At 40.8% G+C, this 14,143-nt stretch overlaps 1 protein-coding gene across 1 annotated transcript; it reads right to left on the bottom strand.

The window, feature by feature from the left end:
- Positions 1-3,564: 3,564 nt before the first annotated feature.
- CUNH1orf52 (chromosome unknown C1orf52 homolog) lies at positions 3,565-13,824 on the bottom strand. Its single transcript, XM_056122775.1, has 3 exons — positions 13,503-13,824; positions 12,722-12,920; positions 3,565-4,989 (listed from the first exon to the last, which is right to left on the bottom strand). Exons 1-3 carry the CDS (start codon positions 13,758-13,760, stop codon positions 4,916-4,918), a joined length of 531 nt encoding a protein of 176 aa, XP_055978750.1. The 5' UTR covers positions 13,761-13,824; the 3' UTR covers positions 3,565-4,915.
- Between the last annotated feature and the right edge of the window lie 319 nt (positions 13,825-14,143).

Genomic DNA, 14,143 nt, shown 5'->3' with positions numbered 1-14,143 from the left:
AACAATACCTGGCTTGTAATATGCACCCTAAATATCAGGTATCTCTTTAGAACTGATCCTGGAGAACAGCAACAAATGTACAGTGAAAATCCAGACAGAATAATTTACATAAAGGAGGGATTAAAGTAGGGTTTACTGAAAAGACAGTATTAGAGCCAGACCAAGCAAATGGTACAAGCAAAGGCACAACACTTCGAAACTAAGTAGCCTGTTTGAGAAATTTTAAATTTTTTGATGTTGGACTAGATTAGGTGTAGAGGAGGGAAGAAAACCCTCAGGATTTATTTATCAAATATATATGATGGGAAGTACAGCAGAGTTTATGTTGAAGCCATTAACCAGAAAAAATATATAAAATATATAAAAAATACATAGGTGATATTTTGTTTTTTGTCATACCTGGTGGTGTTCCAGAGTGACTCCCAGATCAGTGCTCGGTCCTTGAGGTACCAAGAATGGAAACTAGGTCACCCATATGCAAAACATGGGGCCAGACCAGTTATTTCCAAGGCCCATAATGATGAGGTTCTTGACACAGTATGTTTGGTTTGGACATATAAAGGATGTGAAGGGCCTATAAGACCCGAGTAGCAATGAATTGGACACACAAATCTGGGGCTATATTAGTACATTCTGGAAAGTCACACTGTAGGGAATCAGCAGTTACTGGTTGTGGTAGCCATGAATTGATCATCAGGAGCTAGTATTCTGATGAGAACACCTAAGAATGAAAGAGAACAACATGGCATTCCAAGCAGTCAGGACAAATGGAATCAGAAGGAAGAAACAGAGAACCAGGGTTGCAATCTGGTCCTGGGAGAAAAGCTTAAAATGTCAACATTTAGGGCTGGAGAGATAGTTCAGTGGTAGAGCATTTGTCTTACACTTGGTTGACCTGGGTTTGATCCTGGCACCCTATATGGTTTCCCTGAGCCCCACCGGGAGCAATCCCTAAACTGTTCTGGGAGTGGCCCCAAAATAAAACCACAGGGCTTTGAAGGATCACGCCTAAGTTGAAGATGAGAAAGCAGCTTACCATCAGCATTTAGCACTTATGCTGAGAGACAGCTATGTGGCAGACATTTTCTAGTCAGTGATTAACAAAAGTCTCTCTCTCTCTCTCTCTCTCTCTCTCTCTCTCTCACTCACTCTATCACTCTCTCTCTCATTAAATGCAAATAATCTTCAAGTTGGGGGAACTCTTTTATTTAAAGAAAAATGAAGAGAAAAAGCCTTTGAATTTAATGAAGAGTCCAAAATGCTTGCTAGAAAGTAAATACCTTTTGGAAGGAATGTATGGAATTTCTGTACAAAGAGAGCAAGAGGTGAAAGTACTTGAGAGTAACCCTTGAGTGCAGAGCCAGAAATAAGCTCTGGTGAGCACCCCCAGGTGTGGCCCCCAAGAAAAATAAGTTAAATAAATGTCTGCAATGAAGGAAAATCTCAGTCTTGGCTATTACATCCAACTAACTGCTATCAATTTTTCCCTATCCCTCTGTCTTTCCAACACCTTAGTTCATTTAGATATCTTACTGGAGCCAGTCTGACTCCACTTGTAGGCTGCTAAGTTTTCTAGAAATGAATGTGGGTCACATGCTCTTATCACAATACCTCAAGCCTCATATATACACCATAAATTCTGCACGAAATGGGATACTGATTTTAGCCTGAACTCTGAAGGCAACTAAGGGAGCATTGGTGGGGTAGAAAGTATCATCTTGATGGGCCTATATTCCATCCTCTGGTTTCGCAATGATAAAGCTTACCTCATTAAGTGTTTAAAAAGAAATAGCAACTATGTGATTAAAATTCTCTACAGTAGTCAGGCTAGATTCAAGAGTTGGAGCTGACTCATAGTACAGGATTTAAGGTGCTTATCTTGCTTGTGACTCCCATTCAATGCTTGCCACCATACCACCACCACCACGAACCCCTGTCCTGAGCATCCCTGGAGCAACCCCTGAGTACAGAGCTTGGAATAGCCTCCAACACATTTGGGTATAGCCCAATCTTCTCACCCCTCAAAGTTTCAAAAGTTGCACATCTGCATTTGCAAACAAGTTCAAGTAATAGTAGTATTTTAGTGGGTAGGAAACAGTGTCTATTTTGTAGTAACTGTCTCTGATTTGTCAAATATTTTTCTTAGAGCTCTATGTGCCAAGAAAGCAGCGGGAGAGAGATAGTACAGAGTTTCTTAAGGTGCTTCCCTTGACGGCAGTACAAACCATGGTTTGATCCCTGTCACTAGATGGCCCCCTAAACAATAGGTTTGGCGCCCCACATCTCTAAGAATTGCTGGGAGGTGTCTCCAAGTCTCCTGAACACCCTTGAGAGCATCCCTTTGCCCAAGATACACCCCATGTTGTCTATACCTTGAAATTTAAAATACAGACCACAAACGTTTAGGTTGTTCCCCCCCCCAAAAAGGGCTATTTTTGCACAAGTACTTCATGCTGATATAGCTGAAGATTCATATCTCAATTAAGGAAAGAATCCCATTACCAAGTGTCTTGCTTCTCTAAAAAGGAAAGCAACAAGGACAGAGGACTTTCCTTATCGACAAGATTTTTATATCTTCCTCACTGGATTTTCACTAGCTGAACCAAACTGCTTCTTATCTCAGTACCCACATGGACACTTGTTTCACAAACCAGTTCTAGGATGTCTCTGAAGGGGATAAGAATCGAATGTAGTGATGGATGCCGAGGGTGAAATGAAAGTCCATTTCCCAGGGCTGAAGTACAGGGGGAAGGGTATTGCACACGGCTGACCAGATTCAATCTCCAGCACCCCATATGGTGCTGAGTCCCACCAGGAGTGATCCTTGAGTGCAGAGCCAGGAGTTAAGCCCTAAGCACCGCCAATGTGGCCCCAGAATCAAACAGCAACAACAACAACACAAGTTCTTTTTCTAATCAGGTATATGAAACATTAAGTAACCCACAAGCTACTTGTTTTGTTTTTTGGGGTATATTTGAAAAAAAATCCAAGAAAATATAAATGGTGAGATCAGAGTACTTCAATATGTTTAGGGTCTTTCTTTCTAAATATGCTTCCCTTTCATTCATTAAAAACAGCCTGAAGAAACGAGGGCCAGGAGGACTGGCCCATCCTTGGAAAGTTGTTACAAGTAGGGATGGGATTTGTTTTTGGCTAGGAAAGTGAAGGGACCACTATGACAATGAGAGTCAGAAATGAACACTTTGGACAAGAACTGAGTGCTGAACAGAGGTAGTGATTTACACGATAATCTTTCAGAACCTGTTTGCAAACCATAGAGGCAGACTGTAAACTGGGGGTGGGGTTAGGGGAAACTAGCGACAATTTCAGGTCCTAGGTATTTGCTAACCTAAAGGACTAGGAGTTGTAGAGTTGGTTTTTTAGTATGAGATAGAATAGATCCTGTTCATTATTCTGCAAAATACCATGCTGGAATAATCACTTTACTGCCTTACATATTTCACGCTACTCACTCCACATTCCCAACTAAAACTTCATAGTTTTTTCAAAAGACAGTCTTTCTGAGGGAAAACAATTACACTGAGGTTTTTTTTTTTAAAAAAAAAACTCAAAGACAGATGTCTTTAATTTTTCTTATACATTTTATGTATAGTAGACTTATGCATTAACTCTTAAATCTAACAGATCCAAGAATCCTGAAAAGATTGAATGTCTGATCCTCTTTTTAATCGAGATACTGCAAACAACTACACTGCACTTCAAACTGTAAAATTCAAATTAAAGAATGTCTTCCTGATTACCTCTTGCTCATTTTCTTATGTACTATTACATATGACACATTAAAAATAGAATCTGGAAGAAAAAAAAATAGAATCTGGGCAGAAAAGAACATGTAGGATTACCAGATAAAACACAGGATGCTCAGTTAAATGTGAACTTCAGATAAACACATTTTTCATTTAAGTATGTTCCAAATATTGTATAGGTGAGGACACTTGTTTATTTAAAATTTTCTTTTTGGGGAGTAAGAAAAAAATTTCTCCTTTTAACTGCGTCTTGTATTTTGATAGACTGCGTCTTGTATTTTGATAGACTTGCATAAGATCCTTATCTTCAGTAAACTAGTGGACATTCAGTGAATAATCATGGTATTAGATATTCCTGACAAGTACAGTACTACAATCAGTGAAGATCTACTATCCCAGAAGAGCAGCTGGAAGAGATGGCAACAGCAGTTAAATTTTGAGCGGTGCATAGATAAATGAGCTAGTGTATGATTTTAAAATCAGAGTCATGAGTCAAATTTCATATACATCTCTCATTAGGAAGAAAAATTAATCTCTATTATAATATATTAGGGTTAATATATTGCTTTAGTGGGTAGTCTGAGGATTGAAGTAACACAAAGCACCTGGAATGCAGGAGGCACTCCCTTAAGTAGTAATATCTACTACTACAATTTGAAACATAATATGGCAAATGGTACTTGTCACAAATATTCAAATGTTTGTTATGCAGTAATACTAATAGTGAATAATTTTATTTCCATGATCTATATACACTGTATAAACACTGTTGTAAAGCACCCTACAAATTCACAGTACATTACAATATATTTACTTTAAAAATATATTCCTTTATAAAAGGTTCATAGTATATTGGCATGTCAACAAGTGACAAAACTCTCCAAACACATCACCAATCATGGACAGCAAGGATGCTTCCAACCGTCAATTTCACAATCAATCACAAGTCACCATTTGAATTTTAAATACACGTAAGTTTTAAATAAAAACGAATTCTAAAATGTAAAGTTCCTGCAGCAATACTTATTATTAGCTTGCATTTTCATGGAGATGTTGTGTAATAATAACTTATCAGTATCAACTTAATCTGTCCCCAAAACCATTTCAACAAGCTTCAGAGTCCATAGAATCGCATTATTTGTTGTTTTCTATTTTTTCTTCTTGGCTTGTTCTCCTGGTTCTATTTTGCGCTTTTTAGAAGTATGCTCATTTTTTTCATCATCTTTAAATAGAAAAGAAAGAATTTCAATGAGTAAGTTTTTTAGAAGGTTAGGTATCAAAACTTCATTGACCTTATGGAAAAATGATCACTTTTATTAACTCTTTCAAAGTTTCCCAACTAAACACAAAAAAATCCAGTTTAAAGTTTTGGGTAAGAGGAACTAAATAGTTACTAATACTATTAAGCATATACTTGAAAGTTGTTAATTAGAGCTTCTAAGTTCTTACTCCACAGAAAAGAATGTCTATGTGTGGTGTAGCTGTTTATGTTTCTGGGTGACGTTTGACAGCATAAGGAGCTACCCAAATACGCCAGGCCCTTAAGCTTTCTGTCAAAGATGGATGTTAAGTAGACATTGTGGTATTTCAGTCATTTCATAGATATAGTCATTATGTTTCCTAAAATTTATTATTATGCTCTAGGCAACATACTTAAAAACTTTCTAGTTTTTAATGTAGTTACCATACCTCACTACCACCAGTGCCCAAAACTTTAAAGTCTACTTTTTGTTCATCCCTTCATTCCCTCTCTTCTCCTCCCTACTATTTGGTAATCTGAGTTTTGTAATATAAAGCCAAGGGAATTGCCTTGGCCTTGTATTACAAGCGTTTGTTCTATAATGGTCTATTCCTTTCTTTTCTCTCTTTGTATATACCAGTGGGACCAATCAATATTTGTCCTTCTCTCTCTGAAAAGTCATTATGTTGATTACCTGAAACTATGTCAAAATATTAAATGCCCACTATTTTCCCAAAAATGATTGAATAATTTATGAAAGATTTTTAATAAAATTTTGGAGGAATAGGGTTTAAAAATGATAGAAGACACATTTCTTCTTTAAGTAGGAAAGAAAGGTCAAGAACAGTTATCAATGTGCACACTTAATACCAGACAACATTCGAAACTCTGCTTTGAAAATTGAAATAAGTAACAGCATTCATCATAGGTTGGGTTAAAAAAAGTAAAGTGGAAAATAACTCTTGATTTTAAAGTTCAAGTAATAATTTCAATTGCAGTAGTACACAAAATTCAGAGGTCTTTTAATGCTAGATTAATATGGCTTAAAATGAGAAATCACCTTTATTCTTAAAATGCTGCCCCAGATGAATTAAAAAAAGAGAAAAGAAAACAAGGAATCTTAGAAATACAGGTACGGCATTTGCTTTGCACATGGCCAACACAGCCGACCCAAGTTCAATTCCTCCGCCCCTCTCTGAGAGCACAGCAAGCTTTTGAGAGTAACTTGCCCACGGGGCAAAGCCTGGCAAGCTTCCCGTGACGTATTCTATATGCCAAACACAATAACAAGTCTCACAAAGTTACTGGGCCCGCTTGAGCAAATCGATGAACAACGGGAGGACAGTGACAGTGACAGCATGAATATTAAAATATACAATCTAGAGAGAGTTAAGAAGATGCCTGCCACAGAGGCAGGGGATGGGGTGGACAGGGGTTGCGGTGGTAGGAATACTGGGGACACTGGTGGAGGGATGGGTATTTGATCACTGTATGACAAACTCAATCATGAAAGCTTTGTAACTGTATCTCACGGTGAGTCAATTAAAAATTTAAAAAAGAAAGTGAAATTTACAATCTATACTTTGTAGAAAAGGACAATATTCCATTTTTTTCTTTCTTTTTGGGTCATACCTGGTGATGCTCAGGGGTTACTCCTGGCTCTGCACTCAGGAATTACTCCTAGCAGTACTCAGCATACCATATGGGATGCTGGGGATTGAGCCCAAGTCAGCCATGTGCAAGGCAAACATCCTACCCACTGTACTATGGCTCAGATCCTGCACATTCCATTCTTTTATGCAAAAGTCAAAGATGGCCATTAGCCATCCTTTCAATCTACTTTGTTTCTTCCACTCCACTAGCCCCCACCTAAACAACCCCCTTCCTGTTCTTACCCCTCTCCCATCCTTGCAGTTTGAGTAGACAGAGAGGAAAGAGGTCAATCTATCAGTATGAATGGCAGTGGAACTTTGGTGGTCAGTGCAGTGGGATGTATATATATATATATATATATATATATATATATATATATGTGTGTGTATCGAGAGAGAGAGAGAGAGAGAGAGAGAGAGAGCGCATTGTAGCACTGTCTTCCCATTGTTCATCGATTTGCTGGAGCGGGCACCAGTAACGTCTCTATTATGAGACTTGTTGTTACTGTTTTTGGCATGTTGAATACACCACGGGTAGTTTGCTAGGCTCTGCCGTATGGGTGGGATACTCTCAATAGCTTGCCGGGTTCTCCGAGAGAGCCAGAGGAATCAAACCCTGGTCGGCTGCGTGTAAGGCAAACGCTCTACCCGCTATGCTATCACTCCAGCCCCTTATACATATACATATATGTATATGTATGTATTCATGAGGTGTATATGTTGAGGTGTAAAGTGTTAAAATGTAAAACTATTTCACTGAGTTCCTATTTCCAATTTTTTCTTAAGGAGTTAGTTCTGAACTGCCTTCACTCCTAGGAGATTCAGGGCATTCAAATGAAATAGTAAGACTCATTCTATGAAGAACTTAGGAGAAAAAGGATACACAAGAATCTTACATTAAAATCATGTCCTTTATATTTTTCTAAAATGTTATTAGTCATCTGTAGCCACAAAAAAATTCCAATTCCTAGGAACAATGCCAAACTTGATAAAGTGAACTGTTTCGTATTCAACTAAAAAAAATTTTAAAAAACCCAAGCACTGGGGCTGGAGTGATAGCACAGTGGGTAGGGCGTTTGCCTTGCATGCAGCTGACCCGGGTTTGATTCCCAGCATCCCACATGGTCCCCTGAGCACTGCCAGGAGTAACTCCTGAATACGGAGCCAGGAGTAACCCCTGTGCATCACCGGGTGTGACCCAAAAAAGCAAAAAATAATGATAATAATAATAATAAAAATTAAAAAAAAAATCAAGCACTAGTTGATAAAACACAGATTCTCAACTCCCTGAAAAGAACTTATGTAAAGAACTTATTAAAATAAATAACATGTACTAGATGGTATGAATCATAAAATGTAAACTTAAAAGATATTACAAAATTCACTGTACCTTTTGACTATTTTCTTGATTAAAGGACATGCAAGACTTTGACAACTATCATAGAAATTTATAAAATATTTTGATGTTGTAAAGGGCTTTCCTTTTTTTTTAAAAAAAAGGGAAATTATTACCATCAGTTGACAAACTATGGAGGAAATATATTTTAAACCATAAACCTTTAAATTCCCTTCTTCTGAGTGTACCATGTTCAGTATTTCCTTTGTAATACTGACAATAAGGAGTATTAAAAGCAGGCAGTTCATCTTTATTCTTCTTTAAACAAAAGATAATGATGTTATGCATGTATTTCACTGAACAGAATGAATTCATGCAGGCAGAAAGATAAAATATATTCAGATCAATGACTCAGCCAGGAATTTAGAAATTAAATTTGAATTAGTACTTTACCATGTATGCATCATGTTTAGCTGGCATTAAAAAGCAAGTGATATAGCACAAAGTCAAGCAAGACAGACTTTTTCCCTGTGGAGTGCAGTGTATCAGCATGCTTTTAAAATAATTCTTAGTAGAGGTAATATAAAACTTGAAAATAATTTCTAACTTTACTGAAAAATCCACCATTGGTATGTATTTAAAAGTTGATCCTGAGATTTTAATTTTTGTTTATCTTTCACACCTGGTGGTGCTTGGGGGACCATGCACGTGCCTAAATTGTGGTTGGACAGGTTAGACCCCTGCACTGGAAGCAAGCGCTCCAGCTTGCTAGGCCATCTCCCTGGCCCTGAAAAATTTCTTTTTAAAACTGCTACCTACCAATAAAAACATACACCTAGGAACAACTCACAAACTAAGCTTAGAAAAGTAGTGTCCCATCTGTGACTTGACCAAAAGAGCTATTGCCATCTAGTGACATAATAAGGAACTACCTTAAGGTGCAGGAAAACACATGAATGTTCATTCATCTATTTCACACTTGAGTCAAGTTTCTACTTCATAGAGATGTGAATAAGTGGCAAAATAAAGGACATGTATTGCATGCATGGGACGGGGATCCGTCACTGGCACCACCACAAAGCAAAGCAGAGTTCAGTACTGCAGGCATACTAACGAAAACACCATTTTTCTGTTATGACATTTGTCATTGGAGCTAAGTTTAAAGTATTAATATAAGCTTTTTTAAATTGTCCTTAAAAAGCAGTTATCATAACTAGGCTTTCATTATGAATGTAAGGTTTAAAACTCTACCATGTCTAGTTCTAACCATTATATTTTCCAACTACTAAAGAAGAAGAAACATCTGGGAAAAGATAGCCAGCCAAAAAAAAGACCAAATGTCTGGATGGGCAGGGAAAATGCCTTGAATGTGGCCAACATGGGTTAGATTCTTGGTACCCCACACGGTCTTTGGAGCTGATCACTGAGTGATCCCTGAGTGCAGAGCCAGGAGTAAGACCTGAACACTGATGGGTATGGCTCAAAAACCAACACAAACAAAAAATAAAAGCAAAAAAAAAAAAAAAAAAAAGAACAAACAGGTTGTCAAAAAATGGAAAGGAAAAAATGACAACTTTGATAATCTAGATATTTTGTAATTTCAGAGTATGATTTTCACGAAATACAGATTTTTTTTTTTAAAAAGAGGCATAAAAATGTCTGGCAACCAGAGTTGGTCCAAAGAAAATGACTTCAGGGCAGGAGGAGATAGTGGGGGGACAGGAAGACCTTTGGGAGACTGCAGGAGGGTGAAGGGTGTAGTGATGGCACAGTACATAAAGCTGCCATATTCTGTAAATATCAAATACTGTGAATCACAGTACTTCAGAAAAATGTAATATAAAGAAAAAAATTAGGGAAACTGATTTTCCAGGAGTTTAAAAATACCAGTATCACTTCTGAAAAGGAAGATACTTGTTTAAAAAAGTCATAATCAATAACCAACTTCAAGATAAATATTAAAGTTCACAGGATTATCATTTAAACATATGATTCAGCTGATTTTAAGTGGCTGAGCACTGGACTTGGTCCTTTTGTAAAAAAGTCATCTATGTTCATTTCTGACGTAGTACCATCATGATCAAAAGCACAGAAATTATCTCTGGATACAGTAGTCTTATTTATCATATACTTAATACCTCCTAACCAAACTCAATAGGCAATTAGAAAAATGGTAGCTCTCTTTGCTTCTTTGTCCTACTACGAATCCAGGCCTTTTCCCTACAGGGAAAAACAGTAGAGCACCAGCCTATGGCACCTAGTTTGAATATAAATTCCAGTGCCCTTACTGCCACTCTTTCTACGAGATTTCTCAAGCATTCCAGTTTGGAAAACCAAAAGTAAACATCAATATAATAAGGCACCATATTAAACATCTCAAGTTTTCTTCATCTTTTTTGTTTTGTTTTAGGGTCACAAGTGGTGGTGTAATTGGTCAGAACTGGATTACCCCTCTGGTGCTTGGAGAGACCAAATACATTTCCAGGGATCAACCAATTGTGAGACCACCAATTGTGCTCAAGGCAAGCACCTTGACCATCTTGGGAAGTCATTCTGCCTCCTTCTAGTTGTGTATATTTTTTAGGGAGCCTGTTAAATCTGACACTGCTTTCTTGACTGCAAAATAGAACAAATAGAGTATAATGCCTACAACAGGTTGCTAAGAGTAATAAGTCAGAAAACTTAATTTGGTCTAAAATGATGTGTAAACATCATTTAAGATCTCTTACAGATAATCGCTATCTGATTTCAAAAACTGTTATAAGATTTAAAGACTATGCACAAGTACTTTTATTAATAATATAAAATGAAGTCTGATAAATGCCCATTTCATTGTGGATGATGATGCCATACTGAAGATGTGCCGTCTTCAGTGACTTCTAGTCCACACTGGTAAATCAACACTGGCAAATCAGTGATGGAAAATTAAAAGTACCAAGAATCAAGCCTGGTGGAAAATTTACTATTAGTTACTTTTTTCATTGAATTATCTACACCATTTTTAAAAGGAGGTAAGGGCTGGAGCAATAGTACAGTGAGTAGGTCACTCGCTTTGCACACAGCAGATTTGGGTTGGATCCTCAGCACCACATATGGTCCCTAGAGCCCCCATAGTGATCCCTGAGGGTAAAGTCAGGAGTAAGCATAGCTGGGTGTGGTCCAAATATCCGCCATTTTTTTTTAAGTTTAAAAAGGTCTTCTGGTACTATGGAAAAATTAGAAATCTATTTAACATGAGACAAGAGCAATAGTACAGCAGGTAGAGCATGGGCCTTGTAGTTGGCTGACCAGGGTTTGGTCCCTGGCATCCCATATGGTCCCCCGAGCACCACCAAGAGTAATCTCTGAGGGCAGAACCAGGGATAAGGCCTGAGCACCACCCAAAACAAAAAACTGTAACACTCCCATCCCGTTATTCATCAATTTACTCGAGCGGGCACCAGTAATGTCTCCATTCGTCCCAGCCCTGTGATTCTGGCGGTCCCTCCTTACTCGATTTTCCCAATGCTGCCGTATTGGAGGCTCTTTCAGGGTCAGGGGAATGAGAAAGGTTATTGTTACTGTTTTTGGCATATTGAATATGCCACGGGTAGCTTGCCAGGCTCTTCCGAAAACAAAAACCAAACAAAGTATATTTAATAAAATGGGTATGCACTTATATAAAAATGTTGTCCAAAACAGGTTGCTTAACAACTAGTCACTAAATGGGTAATGATGAACAACAGTACCTGAACCTTGCTGTTTTAGGAACTTAAAAGGTTCATGTGCAAATGATCACATGAAAGGTTTAAGTGCAATCAACAGTATTCACACGTACATACAACGTAGAGAGAAGAGAAAGGGAGGAGATAGTGGAGGTATTTTTTGAGTTGCATTTTGAAAAAAGGTACAAATCAAAAGAAGGTGGGAAGAACACTCCAGATTTAGGTAAAACATATGTTGAAAGGCATGAGGTTTGAACTCATGGAGAGGCGTGGAACTACAAAATAGCATGATCTATTCAATTCTAAATTTCAAGACCTTCAAGTATTTTAAAAGGGTGGAGAAAGAAGCATGGAAGGCTTTTGCTTCTGCTGGGTAAGCATTTAGTGCAGGTGAGTTGCATTATCAGCAAAAACACTAAGGGCTGAGATACAGTATAGTGCGTAAGGAGCTTGCCTCGCACAAGCACCATGTGGGTTCGATTCCTAGCATCCCATATGATCTCCCAAGCACCGCCATGAACAATTTCCTGAGTTCAAAGCCAGGAGTAACCCCTGAATATCAACGGTTGTGACCAGAAAAAAAGGAAGGAAGGAAGGAAGGAAGGAAGGAAGGAAGGAAGGAAAGAAAGAAAGAAAGAAAGAAAGACACTAGCTACAGTGTGAAGGATGGAATGGATAGGGGAGTAAAGAGCAGGGATTACTGTGACTACTTACGGTCAAAGTCAGACGGAATCATACTATGTCTGAGACAAGGTAAGATAGCACCTTCCTATTGCTATATAGGTATCTTCAGCACCGTACAGCAGCAATCACAGGAATCCAAGAGTCAATCGGTCTACTGATAAAGCACCCTTGGTCAAGCAGTACGCACTGGCAACTGTGACACTACTTCAACGTTCAAGCCTGGGTTATTTAGGGTCCTCTCTAACATCCAAACACCACCCCAGCAGGCTAAGTGGCTAGATGCAAATTTCATTCGAGCGCTTTGAGCATAAGCTGCGCAGGCGTCCGAATGGCCTTACCAGATTCCACTGTCTCCTCCCCTTCTGGTAAGAGCCTGGCTTTCTTAGCATTCTGGGGGGCGTCATCGCCATTGTCCTCATATATGTTAGACCACTTTATGGCCATGTCCAGCTCTGGCGGTGGCGGCCTCCGCTCGGCTGAGTATGTTTCTGGGGGTGGCACACAGCTGGACTTCCAAATCCTGAACTCCTTGGGAGGCTGTCAAGCAAACACATGAAGAAGCGCCGTGACCACCCGACGCTCCTACCGTCGGGCTGTACATGCACCTCCCTAAGAGGTCGTTTAGTACTTGCGGCTGAATTTAATTTTTAATATATATATTTTTTCTCCTTTTAGGTTAAAAGACACAATATCTTTTTCCATCCACAAGGCTGTTGTTAAATGCAAAGCCAAAGGGTATTTTTTTTTCCTACACGAATAAAGCTCAGAACTTTTAGTTACCAAAAGAAGAATCCAGTGTCAGTTACTACGCCAAGGCTGACCCTCCGGGAGGCTGCGGCAGACGCTGTCGCGGAGGCAGCAGCGCGGGTAGCTCCGGCGTCAAAGGGAAGGGGTCTCGGGGAGCAGCTGCAGCGGGGGGCGGGGGAGTCACCACCGTTAGTCCTGGCCGCGCGGGGTCGGGGCACCGAGCTCGGAGGTGGGGGCGTCGGCGGGCGGCCCTGGCACCCACCCGGCGGGGGGGCAGGGGGCCCGGGCTCCCCGGGGCGGGAGGGGGCGGTGGCTGCGGGTGGGGGCGCTGGGGGCTCGGCCGGGACCCGCGGGGGCGGGGGGGGGTCTCACCTCCTCGGGCGCTTTGACCACGCGCCTCTCCCAGTCGATCTGCTTGTTGAGCGGGTTGTAGAGGAAGGCCGGCCGTGCCACGCTCCGGAACAGCTCGTCGGGGCCCGGCAGCCGCTTCTCCGCCTGCTTCCCCGCCGCATCGGGGGCCCTGTCGCGGGTCTCCTCGGGCTCGCTGTTCTCCTCCTCGCCCGACGAGCCGGAGCTGCTGCTCCCGTAAGCCGCGAAATAGCTCAGGGGGTCCTTCTCCTCCGCTGCCATGACGGCGGCGCGCAACGACTCCAGGCTCCGGCGGAAACCGGAAGCGAGTGCCGGGCCCGTCCGCACCGATGTCTCCACCTTCCCGATGGCGCCGCCTCTCCGTTGGCCCCGCCTCATCGGTGGCGCCGTCCTCCCGATGGCCCCGCCTCCCTATGGCCCCGCCTCCCCGATGGCTCCGTGTTCCCAATGGCCCCGCCTCCAGATGGCCCCGCCTCCCCGATGGTCTCGTCGTCGCCTCCCTATGCCCCGCCTCCTCTTCCTTCCCCGAAGGCCCCGCCTCCAGATGGCCCCGCCTCCCCGATGGCTCTGTCCTCCCAATGGCCCCGCCTTCCCGATGGCCTCGTTCTCGTCCTCCCTATGCCCCGCCTCCTCGCCTCTCCCGC

Source organism: Sorex fumeus, unplaced genomic scaffold (assembly GCF_029834395.1).
Source record: "Sorex fumeus unplaced genomic scaffold, SorFum_2.1 ptg000047l, whole genome shotgun sequence".
Classification (NCBI taxonomy): domain Eukaryota; kingdom Metazoa; phylum Chordata; class Mammalia; order Eulipotyphla; family Soricidae; genus Sorex; species Sorex fumeus.
The sequence above is the reverse complement of the archived record's forward strand: the minus strand, read 5'-3'. Positions and strand labels throughout refer to the sequence as shown.